This window comes from Oncorhynchus clarkii, chromosome 27 (assembly GCF_045791955.1).
Source record: "Oncorhynchus clarkii lewisi isolate Uvic-CL-2024 chromosome 27, UVic_Ocla_1.0, whole genome shotgun sequence".
In the NCBI taxonomy this organism is placed as follows: Eukaryota; Metazoa; Chordata; class Actinopteri; order Salmoniformes; family Salmonidae; genus Oncorhynchus; species Oncorhynchus clarkii.
In genome coordinates, this window is record NC_092173.1 from 15571622 (window position 1) to 15595523 (window position 23902).

At 45.8% G+C, this 23902-nt stretch overlaps 1 protein-coding gene and 1 pseudogene across 1 annotated transcript; both read left to right on the plus strand.

Annotated features, from left to right (window-relative positions):
- The first annotated feature begins 4297 nt into the window (after positions 1-4297).
- On the plus strand, positions 4298-5746 carry LOC139385433 (olfactory receptor 8I2-like; annotated as a pseudogene).
- A 5088-nt stretch (positions 5747-10834) lies between these two features.
- Positions 10835-11770, plus strand: LOC139385434 (olfactory receptor 6N1-like). Its single transcript, XM_071130484.1, has one exon. The coding sequence runs from the start codon at positions 10835-10837 to the stop codon at positions 11768-11770; it is 936 nt and encodes a 311-aa protein (XP_070986585.1).
- The last annotated feature ends 12132 nt before the right edge of the window (positions 11771-23902 follow it).

Consider the following 23902-nt stretch of genomic DNA (forward strand, 5'->3'; position numbering starts at 1 on the left):
AAGGGATACATTTTTAATTCTAAGCATCACTCCAGTCAAAACAGGCTCTGCAAACGTTCGGTTCCATTCAGTTGCTATGGGCTCGCTCTAGTGTTCCAGTTTAGCAAACGTTCTTAAGCCGTTTTTCAGCCTTGGGTAAATTTTGCCTCGTTCTACTGTCCAGCCTATAGAGAGCCAGAGCGAATTTACGAAAACACCCAAATGTCCATTGAGAAAGCACAAAAACTATACCATTTAGCTAAGCTAAGAATGACGAGAATAATAAAGTCAAAGCCTATAGTTAATATACTGGCAAGTTTGATGTATAACTACTAACGTTAGGTAGCTAGCTAACATGCCGGTATATACTGCTGTAATGATATGCTATGTGGTTCATAAGGACAGTGTAGCTAACAAATTGTCAGCCAACATAACATTGTTTGAAAAGTAATTACTTTATTACATTGAGTAGCAAGCTACCCCTTGGTCGTTAGGGATAATCTGGTCTGTGATAGGAGGGGGGGTTTCACACCTAGCTCGGCTATTAGACTATTCTTTAGTAAAGGTTGAATAGTCTATTGTTCAGCTATTAGCCCTCCTCCCCAACTTGCAACAAATTTCTGTTCCCATCTCATTCCTTTCCCTCTTCCACGTGTCATCATTCTGCTCCCGAGTGGCTCGCATGTGGGTGTGCTGGCAGGATATGGCAGCATCTTCGGTTGTGCGTCAAGAATTCTTCATACAGTAGCACGTTTGCATGAAGATGTGGTTATTCACAGGCAAATTGTTATATGCTATGTCTTTTTGTCAAGAGCAAAACCTTCTTTTTTTTCTATCAAAAATAATTGTTCTGAAAGCAACTTTTTTTAGACACAAAGGAAGTCAAAGCGGACACCTACGAAGATGACATCTCAGGTAAGCAGCACTGGGCTGTATTGAAGATGACATCTCAGGTAAGCAGCACTGGGCTGTATTGAAGATGGCATCTCAGGTAAGCAGCACTGGGCTGTATTGAAGATGACATCTCAGGTAAGCAGCACTGGGCTGTATTGAAGATGGCATCTCAGGTAAGCAGCACTGGGCTGTATTGAAGATGGCATCTCAGGTAAGCAGCACTGGGCTGTATTGAAGATGGCATCTCAGGTAAGCAGCACTGGGCTGTATTGAAGATGGCATCTCAGGTAAGCAGCACTGGGCTGTATTGAAGATGGCATCTCAGGTAAGCAGCACTGGGCTGTATTGAAGATGGCAACTCAGGTAAGCAGCACTGGGCTGTATTGAAGATGGCATCTCAGGTAAGCAGCACTGGGCTGTATTGAAGATGGCATCTCAGGTAAGCAGCACTGGGCTGTATTGAAGATGGCATCTCAGGTAAGCAGCACTGGGCTGTATTGAAGATGGCATCTCAGATAAGCAGCACTGGGCTGTATTGAAGATGGCATCTCAGGTAAGCAGCACTGGGCTGTATTGAAGATGGCATCTCAGGTAAGCAGCACTGGGCTGTATTGAAGATGGCATCTCAGATAAGCAGCACTGGGCTGTATTGAAGATGGCATCTCAGATAAGCAGCACTGGGCTGTATTGAAGATGGCATCTCAGGTAAGCAGCACTGGGCTGTATTGAAGATGGCATCTCAGGTAAGCAGCACTGGGCTGTATTGAAGATGGCATCTCAGATAAGCAGCACTGGGCTGTATTGAAGATGGCATCTCAGGTAAGCAGCACTGGGCTGTATTGAAGATGGCATCTCAGGTAAGCAGCACTGGGCTGTATTGAAGATGGCATCTCAGATAAGCAGCACTGGGCTGTATTGAAGATGGCATCTCAGGTAAGCAGCACTGGGCTGTATTGAAGATGGCATCTCAGGTAAGCAGCACTGGGCTGTATTGAAGATGGCATCTCAGGTAAGCAGCACTAGGCTGTATTGACGTATTCTGAAAATGACATCTGCTGCTTTAGATTGAATGGTCATTTCTCAGTTATTGTTTTCATATCAATAAAAAAATAAGCTGTTTTCTTTACTTTCAGAGAGCGAGCTGACCAAGGGGTCGAAAATGTTGATATTGCCAGATGTTCACTGTCCGAAGAACAGGCCGTGGAAGCTTTATTGCTGGCAAAAGTGTCCATAACCAGAGGTAATTAAACTGTTCTGTGTTATTTTTCTCCATCTCCGCCTGTCTTGTTGTACATGGAACCTGTCTCACATGCATTAATAAAAAAACTTCAGATGTCAGCTGCTAATTTTCAGATTTACACCACATAAACACAGCCATTTTCATTGGACTATCTGTTGCTGCCAAGTCATGAGTTCCCTGGGGGTTAGCCTTGCAATAACCAAGTGGTGAGACACATAGCCCTCTATATTTAAATGTTTCAGGTACACTCCGATAGGAGTCTGTGTCATTTACAGTATCTTCTATTGACATTATCTTCTATTGTTTGTTCTCATGTGTCTGTTTTTCAGCATAAAGTACTCTATAGCCACTTAGTGTGGACACCAGGTGAGACCACACACACACAATAACAGTCTCTCTTCTTCACTTCATCCCTCTCCCCCTTCTCCCTAAATCTTCTAGGTTATAGCAGCTGTTTTGGTGAACCCCTCCCACATCTGAACTGCCTGACACAGAGGGCACAGCATGATCATAGGTGAGATGTCACTTGGTCAGGTCAACAGGAAGTATTATTAAAGAGATGTTTTACATTGAAATAAGAATAAATTACAATTAAAAAAACAAGGCTTACTCATGCTCTCTCTCTATCCATCTGTCACTCGTCTGCAGGTATGTTTTGATGTGAGAGAGGAAGCCAGTCCCGTCATCGCCACCTCACCCTCTCTTAAGATAACCTTCGGGCCCCAAGGCTGGTTACGAGACACAGCAATTGTGATGAACTGAAAGAATATTAGGGTAGCACTGTAATTCATGAATCAAATGCTGTCTGCCGCTGTTCTTACCTCTTTCCCTTTCTGTCTTCTACACCTCTCTCCCCACCTTGTCTTTCTTCCTCGTTTAATAATGCACACCATATGGGCATTGAATTACAGATTTAACTTGTATTTATAATATTACAATTATCATAATTATAATGCATTTATGTATTTATAACACCTGGATAATGAACTTCTCTCAATAAAACGTTTCACATTCTCCACTGGTTGAACTTAAGTATCTCATTGAAATACTATCCTGTGTCCTCAGATTAATGCAATTGAAGTGAGTTAGATATGCATCGTTTTTTTTTCTGTATATATGAATTGCAAATCAATCATGTTTCTAGTCTATTGCATAGTTACAATGTGTAACCATTGATGTCCCAGGAGCAGGAGCGGTAAACACTGTTGAAGTGTATAATTGTAATACATACATGCAGACACAGCATCATTCAAATAATGGAGTTTGATATGACTGAAAAATAATGTCTCAGAGATTCATACCTGAACCGCACCTTTATTTGCCAAGGAAGAGTAAATGATCAGTGAATATATTCAATGTACAGGCTACAATGTGGGAATCTCATGCATGGTAATAACTACAGTACATGTGTATATAGGACTTGCATCCTTGGCACAATAAAGTTATTATATTCTACTCAATCCATAAGCTTCATTAATATAATTCAGGCTTGAAGTTGATACAACAACTATGATAGCTGAGGTTCATCGATTGTTATGAATATTAGTTCAGAACCTAACGTTTTAGGGTCCATACACAGATTGGCCACACATCCATAGGCACACAGTTATTTTTATCCTCCACTATACAAAAAGCAAGTAAATAGTTAACTAGCTATGTTACTTCAGCTGCATTGCAAGGCAAGCTTACACAATTGTACATTCAATTTTCAGTAAATGCTTTAGCTTGCTAGATTCTTTACAGCCACTGTTTCACATTACGACAGCCTGGTTTGCTGGTTTTCTCAGGAGTCCCTAAAACATTAAACAACACAAATTACAAATTAATTCTCCTAACACTTGCTAACTGGCTAATGTTAGCTAGTCAGATAACTTGCTAAATAGCGATTTTCATAAAATAAATTCATGACCTCAATATGCACATACGTTTGTCTCTGCATTAACATATTCCTCTCAATTGTAAATGTTTTGCTTGACTCGCTATGACGTTATAACAATTTACATCTGGTTCCACCGTAATGTTTTTTCAGCCATCTTTGTTGGAGAATGCCACAAGGCAAGGGTGGCTCACGTCAAAATTTGTCATTGGAACCACTCGATATGATTGGTCATATAAAAACCTTGGGACTTAAATGCTTAATGAGTGCTCTAACACCCCCTTGTGGTGGTCTGGAGCTATGAAGCCATGACGCTGGGTACCTCTAAGTCCCACGGTGCAAGCTCAAAACTTTTAAAGGAGGAACAGCTGAAGCTCAAACGGTTCGGACGGTACAGAAAGAAATTGGCACACCAGAGTTATTGACTTCAGACGAGTTCCGTGACACTTGTGGGTACATTCAAAGATATACATTTTGCTCATCAGTGCCCCCTCAACATTTTGGGGAGCATGATGCCCCTGGCTGGATGTGTTGTGCCAATCAAGAGGTAATCTACCATGAGGCCTGTGAACAGTCTGCTGGAGGTAGATAGCATTTTGTACAAAGACCATTTTTTTTTGACAATATTTTACAGTGCATTTTGCAATTGAAATGTTTTTCATAACATTTTATTTAATCAATAACTCGTGCAAAAACTAGCTACTACCAAAGTCTAGCCCTCCTCTGATTCACTTCATGGAGCTGAGCAGTGGTAAAAAAAAAAACAATTGCACAGACATGAGCTAAAATTGGCTGAGATCTGAGCATTTTGAGGAAAGCCTTTAAAGACAAAGAAAAATTAACCCATTTGGTCCAAATTTCCAATTAGAAATATGGCCATGCTCTCAACAGGTTATGTTCAAAATGTAAGTGCCCCAATTTTTTTTATTAAACTCCACCCAGGAGATAGTGTTTGTGCTGCATGGACTGAACGTGGCATATTTACTTCGGATTGACTCTCATCCTATACCTCTTCACCATTTTTGTCAATCTGACACTGATTGTTAACATTTTTCTGTAGAAAATGTTGTATTTATTCCTCTGTAATCTGTGTATTAATGGTATCTATGTCATTTCAGCTTATGACCTTTTATTTGACTCTCATGTACATGGGGTGCCTGACCCAGATATGTCATCTACTCCTATGCTTTCTGTGAATTCACCAGCTTGACAGTGATGACATATGACAGGTATGTTGCCATCTGCAAGCTGTTACAATACCACTCTATCATGACCACTCAAAGTATGGACACTGCATTTTCTTACGTGGCTTTTTTCATGGCTAGAAAATAGCATTGGGATGGGTTACCACTCTGTGGCGTCTACGGCAATAAACTCTACTGCTCAAACTGGGCGGTCGTGAAGCTCTCATGCGTGGACACCACTCTGACCAACCTCTGCTTCTTCATTGCCATGTTTTCTCACGTCTCTCAAACATTACTCGTCCTGATTTCCTATGCGTTCCCGGGCAGAGAGGAGGAAGTTCATGCAAACCTCATCTAATCACGCTGACTAACTTCACCATATCCATCACCTTGGATGGGATGTACGCTCGCTATGGCAGCAACACCAGCCTGCTGGCCCTGAGGAATATCATGGCAGTGGAGTTCCTAGTTGTGCCTCCTCTTGTGAACCTTATCATATACGAAATGAAACTCACTCAGATTCGGAATAAAGTTGTATAGATGTTCAACCGTAAAGTTCCTGCCCTACGCTAAATGTATTGTAGTGATGCACTTGTGTGTATCAACATATTTTTCTTGTTCATCTAAAATGTGCAATATACTTTATTTTACGTAAAGATATATTAACAATGTTCATGTGTAATTAGGACATTAGGAAGGAAAAGTTGCAACTCGCTCACAATTAAAATCTTTGTACTTTATCTAAAAATCTAAATCAATAAATCTAAAATCTAAATCAATAAATCAATCAAATTTAATTTAATTTAATTAAAATCATGATGTTTTGCCATCAATGGCCTTCGTCAAAATAATTTTTCATGGACATTATGTGGAAAAACTTTGACCCTCTAATTTGTTGTTAATGACAGATTCAGGTGTTTGGCTTACGCTGGCGAACTAAGTGAAAATAGCTGTATATAGCAGTATATAGTATATAAACTCAAAAAAAATCCAAATAACTTCACAGATCTTCATTGTAAAGGGTTTCAACACTGTTTCCCATGCTTGTTCAATGAACCATAAACAACTAATGAACATGCACCTGTAAAACGGTCGTTAAGACAGTAAGAGCTTACAGACGGTAGGCATTTAAGGTCACAATTATGAAAAAACTTAAGACACTATAAAGGCCTTTCTACTGACTCTGAAAAACACCAAAAGAAAGATGCCCAGGATCTGCGTGAACGTGCCTTAGGCATGCTGCAAGGAGGCATGACGACTGCAGATGTGGCCAGGGCAATAAATTGCAATGTCCATACTGTGAGATGACTAAGAAAGCGCTACAGGGAGACAGGACAAACCCTTGCTGGTTCCCATTGTGTCTACAACTCTGGAGGACTTGCCTCCTCCCTGAACTTAACTTCATACCCCCTCTCCTTTTCCTGTCCAAGCTCTGGATATGTGACCATTGAGATACGGCACAATTACGCATGTCACAGCACCCCCTCACCCTCACAGTGGGACACAAGCACCAGGAGAGCCTTCACTTCATCACCACCCGTACACAGTCATCTTCAGCCCGTGGCTCCAACTTCATAACCCTACCATCTCCTGGTCAAAGATGAGAACCACCGCGTAGGGACCAGGATGCAGACGACCTGCTTTACCACACCCTGTGGTTCCACGTCAGTGGAGGGTCCTGTGAGTGTCCTCCAGCCCATCAATCGGTCCTCCAGTACCGTTGGCCCCGTGTTTTGGGACGCAGATGTGGACGTCTGTCAGGCTCTGGAAGGTACTCGCTCCTGCCACCTACCCTCCAGAGCGCATCTATGTCCCCACAGGGGTGAGAGATCGGTTGTTGACCTGGTACACACATTCCTCGCTGCTGGACACCAAGATTTCACCCCGCACCATCTAATCCCTCTCCAATAAATACTGGTGGCCCACCTTGGCACAGGACGTCGCCCACTATGTCAACTCATGTTCGTTATGCATTCAATGACCTTCCGGAGGACATCATTTCCATCTGTGGTCCCCAATTCCCGTTGCGGGTCTGGAAAGCCTTCATGGAGAAGCTGGGGGCCATGGTCAGCCTCACATCCAGGTACCGGCCTCAGTTTAACAGGCAGGTGGAAAAGACCAACCAAGAGTTGGGGAGGTTGCTGGGGAATCACTGCCAGGACCGGTAGGGTGAGTGGGCCCAGTTATTTCCCTGGGTGGATTACGGACAGAACTCACTTCGTCACACCTACACCGGGTTGACTCCCTTCCAGTGCGTTCTGGGATATCAGCTGGCTTTGGCTCCGAGGACTCTGAGCCAGACCGCAGCCTCTGCAGTTGACAAGTGGTTCCGGCGAGCAGAGGTGTGGAACGCCGCTCACATGAGGCTCCAGCCCACCTTCAGAAGGATCTGGTGGACCGCCACCGCGGTGAGCCTCCCGTGTTCCATCGCATCTGGCTCTCCATCAGGAACCTCCCTCTCTGCCTGTCCTGCCGGAAGCTGAGCCCCCGGTTTCTGGGCCCCTTCAAAGTCCTCCGGAGGGTCAATGAGGTAACCTATCATTTAGAACTCTCCACCAACTGCCTGTCTCACCCTGCTTTCATGTTTCCCTCAGGCTGTTGATTCCTGGTCCCCTGGATGACGCCATCCCCTGCAACACCCCTCCCCCTCCCATGGACATCGAGGGGACCCGACCTATGTTAAGCCCCTCGTAGACTCCTGATGTCATGGAGGTTGGCTCCAGTACCTGGTAGACTAGGAGGGGTCCTCCTGAGGAGCGCTCTTGGGTCCACATCCTGGACCCCAACATCATCCAGGATTTCCATCTCTGCTGTCCAGACTGGCCTGCTCCTCGCCTTAGGGGCCACGGTCAGCCCGACATCGCCGGTCTACTAGCCACCAGTCCTGGCAACAATCATTGCGCACACCTGCTCCCAATCGTTAAGCACATCTGGACATCATCACCACCCTGATTACTCTCCCTTCATATAGCCCTCATCAGGCATTTGGGGTTTTTGTTACGTTCAGTACACTTCTCCTGTTTAGTATTTTCTTCATGTTTATTATTATTAAACTCACATTCTGTACCCGCTTCCTGAATCTCCAGGTATACGTTATGCAGATAACTAAAATGACTTTGGAGCTGGCGCTGTTTTGCTGCACAGGGATGTATTATAGGTAATGAATGTGCAGAGGGGGGACTTCTGAAATTCAACAGACTTTGTGGCACAGCAGAAAGATCAGTACACCCCAAATTCAGAGATAGTTCATTCAAATCCCAGGTGGGGTCATAATGAAAAGTCAGTTCTAAGTAATCATGTCAAATATTTGAAAACTATTTTTAGCTGACCAGCGTACCACTTACCTGAACCCCCATACCATTGATTTTATAATGGTTTGGGACACCTGGGACCATCTCGTGGCAAAAACCTCAAGGGGACCATGACAACTTCCCAAGAACGTCTTAAAAATACTCAGGGACATCCCTGGGACAATCCGGGAACTAGAATTCCAGGGTACCATTTTACAACACCCCAAAAACGTCCCCGGACAAACCGGGAGCTAGACAACCTCCAGCAGCCCATGACACAACGTCCTGAGAACTTTAGATGACCATTTTGTGACGTTCCAGGGATGTCCTAACTTTTTTGCTTGCAGGGACGTTGCCTTGGGACCCTTTGCCCGAGAACACTAGTAACCTGCCTAAATGACTACCGACCTGTAGCAGTGTTTTGAACGGCTGGTCATGGCTTACAACACCATAATCCCAGAAATCCTAGACCCACAGCAATTTGCATACTGCCCTAACATATTGACAGATGATGCAATCTCTATTGTACTCCACACTGCCCTTTCACACTTGGAAAAAAGCAACACCTATGTAAGAATGCTATTCATTGACTACAGCCCAGAGTTCAAAGCCATAGTTCCCTCAAAACTCATCAAAAAGCTAAGGACCATGGGACTAAACACCTCCCTCTGAAACTGGACTTCCTGACGGGCCGGCCCCAGGTGGTAAAGGTAGGAAATAACACATCTGCCACACTGATCCTCAACACGGGCCCCTCAGGGGTGCGTGCTCAATCCCCTCCTGTACTCCCTGTTCACTCATGACTGCACGGCCAGGAATGACTCCAACACCATCAAGTTTTCCGATGACACAACAGTGGTAGGCCTGATCACAGACAACAATGAGACAGCCTATAGGGAGGAGGTCAGAGACGTGGCCATGTGGTCTCAGGACATCAATCTCTCCCTCAACATGATCAATACAAAGGAGATGATTGTGGACTAAAGGAAAAGGAGGACAGAGCACTCCCCCATTCTCATTGACGGGGCTGTAATGGAGCAGATTGAGAGCTTCAAGTTCCTTGGTGTCCACATCACCAACAAAACTAACATGGTCCAAGAACACCAAAACAGTAGTGAAGAGGGCACGACAAAACCTATTCCCCCTCAGGAAACTGAAATGATTTTGCATGTGTCCTCAGATCCTCAAAAGGTTCTACAGCTGCACCATTGAGAGAATCCTCACTGGTTGCATCACTGCCTGGTATGGCAACTGTTAGGCCTCCGACCACAAGGCACTACAGAGGGTCGTACGTACCCAAAATTTGTCAAGGCCCAAAATGTGTCAAAGACTCCAGCCACCCTAGTCATAGACTGTTCTCTCTGCTACCACATGGCAGGCGGTACCGGAGCACCACGTCTAGCTCCAAGAGGCTTCTAAACAGCTTCTACCCCCAAGCCAAAAGACATCTAATCAAATGGCTACCCAGACTATTTGCATCACCCCCCCCCCCCCCCTTTACACTGCTGCTACACTGTTATCTATGCATAGTCATAGTCACTAATAACTCTACCTACATGCACATTTTACCTCCCTTACCTTGACTAACCAGTGCCCCGCACATTGACTCTGTACCGGTACCCACTGTATATAGTCTCATTGCTGTTTTTTTACTGCTGTTCTTAAATTACTTGTTCCTTCTATTTCTTATTCTTATTCATATTTTTTGAACTGCATTGTTGGTTATGGGCTTGTAAGTAAGCATTTCACTGTTGTATTCGGCGCATGTGACTTATACAATTTGATTTGATTTGATCACACAATGTCCTAATTTAGTCCTGAGAAATTCCTGATATGATCCTCAGTAACATCATAGTAACTTAGAGGACACTAGACAAGTCCTGAGAACGTCCTGAAAATGACCATTATGTGACATCCCCTTGACCATCATGCAACATCTCCTTTTGGTCATTGAATGCCTCATCGATAATGTCCGACACATAACTTCCGACTTCAAGGCACTACCCTGTAATGCTTTGCGGTCAGAGGCCAAGCAGTTGCCATACCAAGCAGTGACGCAACCAATCCCATGTGAGTATACACCATGGTGTATTTAAAGGCTAACAGGACAAGTCTTTGGAGCAGTCTCCTCTGTCAAGCAAGAAGACATTTCATGGATACAAGTTTTTTTATTTCTTTCACACCTCAGAAGTCTGATAATGTACAGCTAGTATTGGGAACTTTTTTGTTGAGAATTAAGATTTAGAGGAAGGATGTGAATTAGTTTTGTTAAGTGATTCACACTTGAATTTGTTCACCTCCATACACACCGAAGGACTAAGAAGGACTAAGAATTTTTGCATTGACCAGAGGAAGAAAATTAACAAAAGCTATGGAGAACTCAACCCAAGTCAAGTTATTTTATCTCTTTGGCTTACAAGAGACATTTAACAACAAATCTATTTATTTTTTCTTGTCTCTTGTCACATACCTTCTCATCATCACTGTGAATCTGACTCTGATCATAACAATCATTCAGCAGAAAGGTCTCCATGAGCCCATGTATATCTTTCTGTGTAGTCTATGTGTCAATGGATTGTATGGAACTGCTGGTTTCTACCCCAAGTTCTTACTGGACCTTCAGTCAGATGTTCAGGTGATATCTTATGGTGGATGTTTGACTCAAACCTATGTCATATACACATCTGTCCTGTGTGAAATGTCTACTCTGACAGTGATGTCTTACGACAGGTATGTGGCAATATGCAGACCACTACTATATCATACAATTGTGACATCTTTAACTGTTAGAAAGTTACTCTTATTTTCTTGGTGTTATCCTTTATTTATATCACTAATAGCACTTAGTTTAACAGTCAGACTTCCTTTGTGTGGATCTCGCATTGATAAGATCTTCTGTGACAATCCATCTATACTGAAACATGCATGTTTACCCATAACCATCAACCAGATTTTGAACAAATGTATGATTTTGGTTCATGTTTTACAGTTACTTTTCATTGTATTGTCTTACTGTCAGATTGTAAGGACTTGTGTAAAGTCAACTAAGGGAAGGATTAAGTTCACACAGACTTGTGTGCCACATTTATTAACAATATTTATTTTCATCACAGTGACCCTGTTTGACACGTTGCAAGGGTGGAATAATGTAAATATTACACTAAATATGCGTAATGCAATGGCTGTACAATTCCTTGTTATACCACCTGTCTTTAACCCTCTCATATATGGACTTAACCTCCAGAAGATTCGAAGAGCAGTTTTCAGAAAGTGTAATGCACATAAAATCATTGATATGAAACGTTAGTTACATGATCTTACACAACAGGGAGACTTCGTCATATCAGAAGTCAACAAAAATAAAGGTAAAATCTGTTGCATGGTTAAATGGCGCCCGATTCTTGATACCTTTCGCAAGTTCCGCAACTTTGGTTTTAGAAGTGTAGGGGGGGGGGGGGGACATAACCTGGCAGGGGGTCTGGGGGCCCTCCCTAAATTTTCTGGGGCATCTAATGCTAATTTCCTGCATTTCTACTAGTGCTGTACACAACAACAACAAAAATCTTGGTCAACCAAGCGTAGTCTTTTCTTTCGACCAATCAATCTGTCTAGATTTTAAAACATGTATTTTTCCATATACAGACACATCTGATGTGCCTTTTTATCTTACCATTTCTGTCACGTTCTGACCTCTATTTCCTTTGTTTTTGTATTTATTTAGTATGGTCAGGGCGTGAGTTGGGTGGGCAGTCTATGTTTGTTTTTCTATGTTTTGGGGCAGTTCTATGTTTTCGGCCTAGTATGGTTCTCAATCAGAGGCAGGTGTCATTAGTTGTCTCTGATTGAGAATCATACTTAGGTAGCCTGGGTTTCACTGTGTGTTTGTGGGTGATTGTTCCTGTTTTTGTGTTTGCACCAGACAGGGCTGTTTTGAGTTCTCACGTTTCTTGTTTTTTTTCGTTAGTTTGTTCATGTATAGTTTCGTAAATAAAATACAATGAACAACCACCACGCTGCGCTTTGGTCCGCCTCTACTTCACAAGAAGAGAATCGTTACAGAATCACCCACCACAACAGGACCAAGCGGTGTGGTAATGGGCAACGGAGAAAGCAGCAGCAGGAGCAGCGCGAGGAGGTATGGACATGGGAGGACGTTATGGACAGCAATGGCATGGGTTATACTACTTGGGAGGAGATCGACAGGTGGGCGGCGGACCCAGGGAGAGTGCCGGAGCCCGCCTGGGATTCGATGGAGCAGTGCGCTGAAGGCTATCAGAGAATGGAGTTGGCGAAGCAGGCACGGCGGCGCGGAAGGAAGCCCGAGAGGCAGCCCCAAAAATTTCTTGGGGGGGGGCTAACAGGGAGTATGGCTACGCCAGGTAGGAGACCTGGGCAGACTCCCTGTGCTTACCGGGGGGCTAGAGAGACCGGACAGGCACCGTGTTATGCAGTGGTGCGCACGGTGTCTCCAGTGCGGGTGCATAGCCCGGTGCGGTATATTCCAGCTCCGCGTGTCGGCCGGGCTAGATTGAGCGTCGAGCCTAATGCCATGAAGCCGGCTCTACGCAGCTGGTCCCCAGTGCGTCTCCTTGGGCCGGCTTACATGGCACCAGCCTTGCGCTCGGTGTCTCCGGTTCGCCTGCATAGCCCAGTGCGGGCTATTCCACCACGCCGCACTGGCAGGGCGACCGTGAGCATTCAACCAGGTAAGGTTGGGCAGGCTCGGTGCTCAAGAGCTCCAGTGCGCCTGCACGGTCCGGTCTTTCCAGTACCACCTCCACACCCCAGCCCTCCGGTAGCAGCTCCCCGCACAAGGCTTCCTGTGCGTGTCCTCGGCCCAGTACCACCAGTGCCAGCACCACGCATCAGGCCTACAGTGCGCCTCGCCTGTCCAGCACTACCAGAGCCTTCCTCCTCTCCAGCGCTGCCGGAGTCTCCCGCCTGTTCGGCGCTAGGAGAGCTACTCAGCCCAGCGCCGCCAGCGCCGCCCGTCTGCCCAGCGCCATCTGAGCCGCCCGTCTGCCCAGCGCCGCCAGTGCCGCCCGTCTACCCAGCGCCGCCAGTGCCGCCCGTCTGCCCAGCGCCGCCAGTGCCGCCCGTCTGCCCAGCGCCGCCAGTGCCGCCCGTCTGCCCAGCGCCGCCAGTGCCGCCCGTCTGCCCAGCGCCGCCAGTGCCGCCCGTCTGCCCAGCGCCGCCAGTGCCGCCCGTCTGCCCAGCGCCGCCAATGCCGCCCGTCAGCCAGGAGCCGCCAGTGCCGCCCGTCAGCCAGGGGCCGCCAGTGCCGCCCGTCAGCCAGGGGCCGCCAGTGCCGCCCGTCAGCCAGGGGCCGCCAGTGCCGCCAGTCAGCCAGGGGCCGCCAGTGCCGCCAGTCAGCCAGGGGCCGCCAGTGCCGCCAGTCAGCCAGGGGCCGCCAGTGCCGCCAGTCAGCCAGGGGCCGCCAGTGCCGCCCGTCAGCCAGGGGCCGCCAGTGCCGCCCGTCAGCCAGGGGCCGCCAGTGCCGCCAGTCAGCCAGGGGCCGCCAGTGCCGCCAGTCAACCAGGGGCCGCCAGTGCCGCCAGTCAGCCAGGGGCCGCCAGTGCCGCCAGTCAGCCAGGGGCCGCTAGAGCCCCTCTGTCCCGAGCAGCTGTCCCTCTGTCCCGAGCAGCTGTCCCTCTGTCCCGAGCAGCTGCCCCTTTGTCCCCAGCTGCTGCCGCCCCTCTGTCCCCAGCTGCTGCCGCCCCTCTGTCCCGAGCTGCTGCCGCCCCTCCGTCCTGAGCAGCTGCCCCTCTGTCCCGAGCTGCTGCCGCCCCTCTGTCCCGAGCAGCTGCCGCCCCTCTGTCCCGAGCAGCTGCTTCACCTCTGTCCCGAGCGGCCCCTCTGTCCCAAGCAGCCCCTCTGTCCAGTGGGGTCATTGAGAGGGGTGGGCATGGTGAGTAAGCCACGGAGGCGGACAATAAGGCGGACTGAGACAATGGCGAAGTGGGGTCCGCGTCCCGCGCCAGAGCCGCCACCCCGGACAGACGCCCACCCAGACCCTCCCCTATAGGTCAAGGTTTTGCGGCCGGAGTCCGCACCTTTGGGGGGGGGTACTGTCACGTTCTGACCTCTATTTCCTTTGTTTTTGTATTTATTTAGTATGGTCAGGGCGTGAGTTGGGTGGGCAGTCTATGTTTGTTTTTCTATGTTTTGGGGCAGTTCTATGTTTTCGGCCTAGTATGGTTCTCAATCAGAGGCAGGTGTCATTAGTTGTCTCTGATTGAGAATCATACTTAGGTAGCCTGGGTTTCACTGTGTGTTTGTGGGTGATTGTTCCTGTTTTTGTGTTTGCACCAGACAGGGCTGTTTTGAGTTCTCGCGTTTCTTGTTTTTTTTCGTTAGTTTGTTCATGTATAGTTTCGTAAATAAAATACAATGAACAACCACCACGCTGCGCTTTGGTCCGCCTCTACTTCACAAGAAGAGAATCGTTACAATTTCTACCAACCTGCTTGAGAGTTATGATTTTCAAAGGCAAATATCGTGGAACACTTTCATTTAATTTATAATAGTCTTTGTATCTTAAAATCATTGTCTGTGGTTAATCTACATTCTACAATAGTAGAATGTACACACGTAAATATGTACATTGCAATTATTTTCGAATGAGCGGCCGTTCATGTGCAAAGTATTTGCATTTGCATGAGCATAGTTATCAGCTGTATGTGCTATAGTGAAGTCTTTTGTCTCTTCCCCCGCTCTTTCTAACATGCCCCTTCCTTTTCATTTTTGTAACAAGCCATCATATCGGTTAGTAATCAATGTGTAAGCTATCCTGTTTGTGTGTGTGATTAGTTAGTTAGTTAGTAAATAAATAATTAAGCCAATTTGTATATTGTTGATTCATCATTTATGCTAGGGTTCGTGCATATTTGAAGTCAACGACGTTCAGAATGAGACTGGAGTTAAATAAGAATGAATGAATTGACTGTGACTAATGTAAGAGATCTTTAAGAGTTCATTCGGAAAATGGTAACTCTTTAAATAAACTTTTTCCGTGGTGTCCCAGATTACTACTTCATTAATTGTTAAATGGTTATTTTTATTGCGTAATAATTAAACGTAGTTAATTGATTTTATAAAATAACAGTCAAACACATTAATGACAGCAAAGACACAAGTGCGCGTCCTTACTAAACATTGACAGGAGAGATTCAAACACAAAACTATGAATACATTTACAAAACTCGTAAATGGAATGGAATAAACCTAAACTTGTTTCTCACAAGTGTATCGAAGGTTGTGAGTTCTGCAAAACACATGTCCACTCTGAAATTGAGAACGGTAAATTACTGTAATAATAATATATTCAATGCATTGACAGAAATTACTGTAACCAAATAAACATTCCAGATTAGTAATTATGGGAATTGACAGTACATGTAGGCTACTACCAGTGAAATATGTAATGGGGAATTGATAGACATAGCAAACAATGCACACAATGAAGTTATGAAACAATGAATACCCACGAAATGGCGGGAGAGAGCGCATTCTGTAGAGAGACAAGCCCTGTGCATCTGAGCCACAATCCCCATATTCGTGGACCGTGGCATCCCTGCGGCCTCCTCATTGAGACAGGTGCGAATCTGTGTCTCATGTTGTCACGCCCTGACCTTAGTTATCTATGTTTTCAGGTGTGTGACGAGGATGGGTATATGTGTTATTGTCCTGTCTAGGGTTTTTGTATGTCTAGGGGTGTTTGTTAGTCTAGATCATTTGTAGCTCTATGGTGGCCTGAATTGGTTGTTAGTTAGTTTAAGTGTTCTTCGTTAAATAAAAGAAGAATGTATTCCAATCATGCAGCGCCTTGGTCTCCTCGTTATGACGAACGTGACAGAATAACCCACCAAACAAGGACCAAGCAGCGTGAAAAGGAGGAACAGCGCTTAATGGGGAAATGGACCTGGGAGGAGATATTAGATGGAGATGGAGGAGATATTAGATGGAGCAGGACCCTGGACACAGCCGGGGGAGTATCGCCATCCTAAGGAGGAGTTAGAGGCAGCGAAAGCGGAACGACGATACTACGAGGAGAAACACCGGAGAATAGAGGAACAGCGACATGATATGAAGGTGCACGGCTAGCACGGAAGCCCGAGAGGCAGCCCCAATAATTTTTTTGGGGGGGGAGGCCCACGAGGAGATTGCATGAGTCAGGTCGGAGACCTGAGCCTACTCCTCGTGCTTACTGTAGGGAGCGTGTTACTGGTCAGGCACCGTGTTATGCAGAGATGGGCACCGTGTCTCCAGGAGAGCTGAGCCGGCACCCTCCTTCCTGGCTGGATGCCCATTCTAGCCTGGCCAATGCAAGGAGCTGGAATAGAGTGCACTGGAATAGAGCTTCCAGCCAGGAAGGAGGGTGCCGGCTCAGCGCTCATGGTCTCCAGTATACCTACTTGGACCAAGATATCCTGCGCCGGCTCTGCGTTCTGTGTCTCCGGTGAGTCTGCACAGCCCAGTGCGTCCTGTGCCAGTGCCCTGCATTTGCAAGGTGAAAAGGTTGTGTTAGGTTGTGTCAGGTCTACACTCCAGACCTCCAGTGCACCTCCACAGTCCAGTACGTCCTGTTCCTCCTCCTCACACTCGCCCTGAAGAAGAAGAAGAATGTATTCCAATCAAGCTGCGCCTTGGTTTCCTCGTTATGACGAACGTGACACATGTACCATGAAAAATATATATGTATTTGTGACAATTTGACAAAAATGTATTGAATGTTTTCAATATAGACCACTTTTGTCATGTAATATTCCATAAGGCACCCAGAATGTGGGGGGTCACGTCCCCCCCATTCCCAGTGAAAGTTGCGCCCCTGCCTTTAGCCATCTTCTGTGATATACAAATATTATAAGAATAGAGTAATTGTAGCAGACTTCCAGAGCAGGAAAACACTTGAAGGCATCCCAAATGGCACCCTATTCCCAGCATATTGTCAAGGAAATTGCAAGATTATGTTATAATGTTTGTATTGCATTATAATTGATGTTTTTTTCCCGACAGAATAGAGTATTCTGTGTGTTCTACTGAGGATCGGCCTCTATGAGATAACACTGACAGAGGAGATTTACGATGTCTCTGGGTGATAAAACCTAAAGAGCATTCCAGAGAACATGAGTTAATGTTTCTGTTCTATACCGTACCAGAGAGAGATGGTTCCAGTTTGGAGTAGGAGGGCTAGACACTGGTCTATGCAATGAAAACTGTTGACACAGCAGATGCTGTCTGCTATGTATTATAGATATCTTTCATACAAATCTTAACCTTGTGACCATTCTATGCATCTGTTGCTCATCATGTAGGTTGAAAGGGCCTTCTTACAATTTTATCTGATCTTCATCTAAGTCAAAACAATAGACAAACACAGTGGGCGTCAACTAACAATGCACAATTATTGTATTTTTCTTGTCTATATTGAATACATATTTAAACATTCACAGTGTAGGTTGGAAAAAGTATGTGAACCCCTAGGCTAATGACTTCTCCAAAAACGAATTGGACTCAGGAGTTAGCTAACCTGGAGTCCAATCAATGAGAAGAGATTAGAGATGTTGGTTAGAGCTGCCCTGCCCTGTAAAAAACACTCACAACATTTGAGAGTTTTCTATTCATAAGAAGCATTGTCTGATGTGAACCATGCTCGAACTAAAGAGATTTCAGAAGACCTAAGATTAAATAGGTATAAGGTCCAGTTTCCTGTATTTCCACCTGACTGACGTGCCCAAAGTAAACTGCCTGTTACTCAAGCCTATGCATATAATTTGTAGCATTGAATAGAAAACACTTTGATGTTTTTAAAATGGTTAAAATAATGTCTGAGACTATAACAGAATTGACATGGCAGGCGAAAATCCGATGAAAATCCAACTAGACATTTTTTTAAAGGTCCCAGGCTCTTATTATGGGAACCTATTGTTTCTATGTAAATCTGTCTCCCAGGTTGCAATTTCTATGGCTTCCACTAGAGGTCATCGGTCTTTATTCAAGGTTTCAGGCTTGTTTTTTGAAAAACGAAAAATATTTGGCGTTTTCGTGAGAAGAGCACCGGAAGAATAGTATTTCGGCGCGCGAGGGAGAGGGCTTACTAATGTCACACCCTGACCTTAGAGAGCTTTGTATGTCTCCATTTTGGTTTGGTCAGGGTGTGATTTGGGGTGGGCATTCTATGTTCTTTTTTCTATGTTTTGTATTTCTTTATTTTGGCCGGGTATGGTTCTCAATCAGGGACCGCTGACTATCGTTGTCTCTGATTGGGAACCATACTTAGGTAGCTTTTTCCCACCTATGTTTTGTGGGTAGTTGTTTTCTGCACCTGACAGGACTGTTTCGGTTTCCACTTTGTTATTTTGTCCTAGTGTTCAGTTTAAATAAAAGTCATGAACACTTACCACGCTGCATTACAACTAATTATCCTTTCCTATTGAACATACTACTTTCCGTATGAAATATTGTTGTATATTTACATATTAGAGTACCTGAGGATTAAATAGAAACATCGTTTGACATGTTTGGACAAAGTTTAGCAGTAGCTTTTTGGGCTCCTTTGTCTGCATGTTGAACAAGTGGATTACTGATATAGGGGGCGCCAACTAAACTGACTTTTTGGGATATAAACAAGTATTTTATTATTATATAAGATCTTGCATGTTCATGAATGTTTAATATTACGATTATTTATTTGAATTGCGCGCCCTGCAATTTCCCGCTAGCGGGACGCCTATCACTAAGAATTGTTGACTTGCATAAACCTGGAAAGGGTTACAAAAGTATCTCTAAAAGCATTGATGTTCATCAGACGGTAAGACAAATTGTCTATAAATGGAGAAAGTTCAGCACTGTTGCTACTCTCCTTAGGAGTGGCTGCCCTGCAAAGATGACTACAAGAGCACAGTGCAGAATGCTCAGTGAGGTTAAGAAGAATCCTAGAGTGTCAGGTAAAGACTTACAGAAATCACTGGAACATGCTAACATCGCCGTTGACGAGTCTACGATAAGTAAAACACTAAAAAAGAATGGGGTTCATGGGACACCACCACGGAAGAAGCCACTGCTGTCCAAAAAAAACATGGCTGCACGTCTGAAGTTCGCAAAAGAGCCCCTGGATGTTCCACAACACTACTGGCAACATATTCTGTGGACAGATGAAACTTAGTTGTGTTGTTTGGAAGGAGTGTGGAGAAAAAAAATCACAAAACAGCAACATAAAAACCTGATTCCCAACTGTAAAGTATGGTGGAGGGAGCATCATGGTTTGGGGCTGCTTTGCTGCCTCAGGGCCTGGACAGCTTGCTATCATTCCTCATGTGTCACTTTCGTCGTAACGAGGAGACCAAGGCGCAGCGTGAGATGAACACATTCTTCTTTATTTAAACAAAGAACACTAAACAAAATAACAAAACAAACGTGAAGCTATAAACACGAGTGCTGACATGCAACTACACATAGACAATAACCCACCAAACCAAAATGGCAATCTAAACAGGATCCCCAATCAGAGACAACGATAAACAGCTGTCTCTGATTGGGAACCAACTCAGGCCACCATAGACCTACACATACCAAAACACCATAGAATACAAAAAAAACCTAGACAAGACAAAAACACACATACCACCCTCGTCACACCCTGACCTAACCAAAACAATAAAGAAAACAAAGATAACTACGGTCAGGGCGTGGCACCATGATTGTTGCACCGGTCTGATCTTGAGGTCAACCAGTTATTTATTCCAAGGTTTCACATACTTTTTCTATCCTGCACTGTAAAGACGTGAACAAACGTTATTTTGTCAGTTGGTTCAGTGTTTTGTTCTTGATTAAAGAAGAATGTAAGCATACCACCTGCACCTTGGTCTCCTCCTTACAACGATCGTGACAGACCACTTTGAATGAAATTCATTATTTCATTTTTGCAATAACAGCTATATGCATGTAACTAGAACGTATGGTTGAATGTAGGCTACACATTTGGAGTGATATAAATTTATTAAACAAGACAAAAGAACAATGAACAGAAATATCCCATTCTGAATTTCAATTTAATTGAAATACTACACACATTTTTCTCCAATTTGAATATATATTCTATGTACATTTTCTGCCAAAATTGTCTATATTAATATTCTGACAATTAGAAAGGATGTATTTTGAATGTCTTATAGGCTATGTTTAGCTTCAAGCAGTAACAGTAAGATAAACTGTTGGCCCTTCCCTCTGTGATAAAGTAATGGTAGTGTTATCATTCTTTCAATTAGGCTAAGAGGATGAAAACTAGCCTCTATACAGCGCTACATTTTTGTCACGTTCGTTTGAAGCATACTCGGACCAACGTGCAGCGTGGTCTGGGCTCCACATCTTTATTTAGTGAAACACACAAAACAATAAAGCAAGAACGAAACAAACAACGAACCGTAACTAAGAGGTGTAACATACAATATCCCATAAAACACAGGTGGAAAAAAATGCTACTTAAATATGATCCGCAATTAGAGACAACGATAGCCCGCTACCAAACACCAACATAGAAAAACTCAACTAGAACCCCACGCCCTGACCTACAATACCATAGAAAAACAAAGGCTCTCTATGGTCAGGGTGTGACAGTACCCCCCTCCAAAGGTGCCGACTCCGGCCGCAAAACCTGAAACAAATGGGGAGGGTAGTGAGGGTGATTAGTGTCGGTGGCAGATCTGGTGCAGGTTGTAGCCCCCACTCAGATCGTGGATCCACCATCTTTGGTGGTGGCTCTGATGCGGGCCAAAGAACCCGCTCATCCTGCGGATCCAGCCATGGACCCAGGCTGAACACTGTGACTGGACTGGACCTCGGTATCAAGGATGGCTCCTGCCATGGAGCGGGACTGGACACCAGATCTGGACTGGACATTAGTGCAGAGGAAGGCTCCTGCCATGGAGCAGGACTGGACGCCATATCTGGACTGAGCACCGGCGCAGGAGAAGGCTCCAGCCATGGAGCTGGACCGGGCGCCATGCCTGGACTGGGCATCGGCGCAGGGGAAGGCTCCCGCCATGGAGCGGGACTGGACGCTGTGCCTGGACTGGGCAGCAATGCAAAAGAAGACTCTGGCCTTGGAGCTAGACTGGACGCCGTGCTTAGACTGGGCATCGGCGCCGGGGAAGTCTCCGGCCATGGAGCTGGAGGTTCTGGACCGTTGACCGTCACAGGACGTTCCGGACCGTTGACCGTTTCAGGAGGTTCCCGACTGTGGACCATCGTTGGAGGTTCCAGACTGTGGACCGTCGTTGGAGGTTCCGGACTGTGGACCGTCGTTGGAGGTTCCGGACTGTGAAACGCCGCCGGAAGCTCTGGACTGTGAACCGTCGCAGGAAGCTCTGGACTGTGAACCATCGCCGGAAGCTCTGGACTGGGGACCGTCGCCGGAAACTCTGGACTGGGGACCGTCGCCGGAAGCTCTGGACTGGGGACCGTCGCCGGAAGCTCTGGACTGGGGACCGTCGCCTGAAACTCTGGCCTGGGGAGGCGCACTGGAGGCCTGATGTGTGGGGCCGGTACAGGTGGCGCCAGACTGGTGACACACACTTCAGGGCGAGTGCGGGGAGCAGGCACAGGACGTACCTGACTGGGGACACGCACTTCAGGGAGAGTGCGAGGAGCAGACACAGGACGTACCTGACTGGGAACACGCATTTCAGGGAGAGTGCGAGGAGCAGGCACAGGACGTACCTGACTGGGAAGGCGCACTTGAGGGAGAGTGCGAGGAGTAGGCACAGGACGCACCGGAATGGGAAGGCGCACTGGAGGGAGAGTGTGAGGAGCAGGCACAGGATGCACCGGACTGGGGACATGCACTTCAGGGAGAGTGCGAGGAGGAGACACATGACGCACCGGACTGGAGAGGCGCACTTGAGGCCAGAAGCGTGGAACCGGCACAGGTTGCACCAGACTTCTAACTGGATCCTCTGGTCAGATGGTCAGATGTTGAACAGAACACACTTGCACAACATCTCCACTCATCTCACTCTCTCCCAACTTCGCCATTGCCTCCCTGACAGTCTCTGGCTCATCCCTCTGCTCAGCCACCAGCTCCATGTGCCTACCCCCCAAAAAAATCATGGGGCTGTCCTTGGGCTTTCTGTAGCCGCGAACCCTTTCGTCGTCGCTGTCCTCCATAATCTCCTTCCGTCTGTCGCCAAGGAAGGGTTTCGCATCTCTCCATCACTTCTTCCCATGTCCAGAAATCCTTTCCACTTTGGGCACGCTGCTTGGTCCTGGTTTGATGGGATATTCTGTCACTACTTTTTTAGCATACTTGGTGATCTGGGTTCCACATCTTTATTTAGTGAAACGCACAAAAGCAAGAACTAAACAAACAACGAACCGTAACTAAGAGGTGTAACATACAACAGGACCAAGCCTGACCTGCTGAGGAGTGACGGACTCCATCCTAGCTGGAGGGGTGCTCTCATCTTATCTACTAACATAGACAGGGCTCTAACTCCTCTAGCTCCACAATGAAATAGGGTGCAGGCCAGGCAGCAGGCTGTTAGCCAGCCTGCCAGCATAGTGGAGTCTGCCACTAGCACAGTCAGTGTAGTCAGCTCAGCTATCACCATTGAGACCGTGTCTGTGCCTCGACCTAGGTTGGGCAAAACTAAACATGGCGGTGTTCGCCTTAGAAATCTCACTAGGATAAAGACCTCCTCCATTCCTGTCATTATTGAAAGAGATCATGATACCTCACATCTCAAAATAGGGCTACTTAATGTTAGATCCCTTACTTCAAAGGCACTTAGAGTCAATGAACTAATCACTGATCATAATCTTGATGTGATTGGCCTGACTGAAACATGGCTTAAGCCTGATGAATTTACTGTGTTAAATGAGGCCTCACCTCCTGGCTACACTAGTGACCATATCCCCCGTGCATCCCGCAAAGGCGGAAGTGTTGCTAACATTTACGATAGCAAATTTCAATTTACAAAAAAAAAATGACGTTTTCGTCTTATGAGCTTCTAGTCATGAAATCTATGCAGCCTACTCAATCACTTTTTATAGCTACTGTTTACAGGGATCCTGGGCATTATACAGCGCTCCTCACTGAGTTCCCTGAATTCCTATCGGACCTTGTAGTCATAGCAGATAATATTCTAATCTTTGGTGACTTTAATATTCACATGGAAAAGTCCACAGACCCACTCCAAAAGGCTTTCGGAGCCATCATCGACTCAGTGGGTTTTGTCCAACATGTCTCTGGACCCACTCACTCTCACAGTCATACGCTGGACCTAGTTTTGTCCCATGGAATAAATGTTGTGGATCTTAATGTTTTTCCTCATAATCCTGGACTATCGGACCACCATTTTATTACGTTTGCAATTGCAACAAATAATCTGCTCAGACCCCAACCAAGGAACATCAAAAGTCGTGCTATTAATTCACAGACAAC

What these genes read in the sequence shown, in the direction of transcription:
- LOC139385434 (XM_071130484.1), top strand. Translation starts at nt 10,835, where the DNA reads ATGGAGAACTCAACCCAAGTCAAGTTATTTTATCTCTTTGGCTTACAA.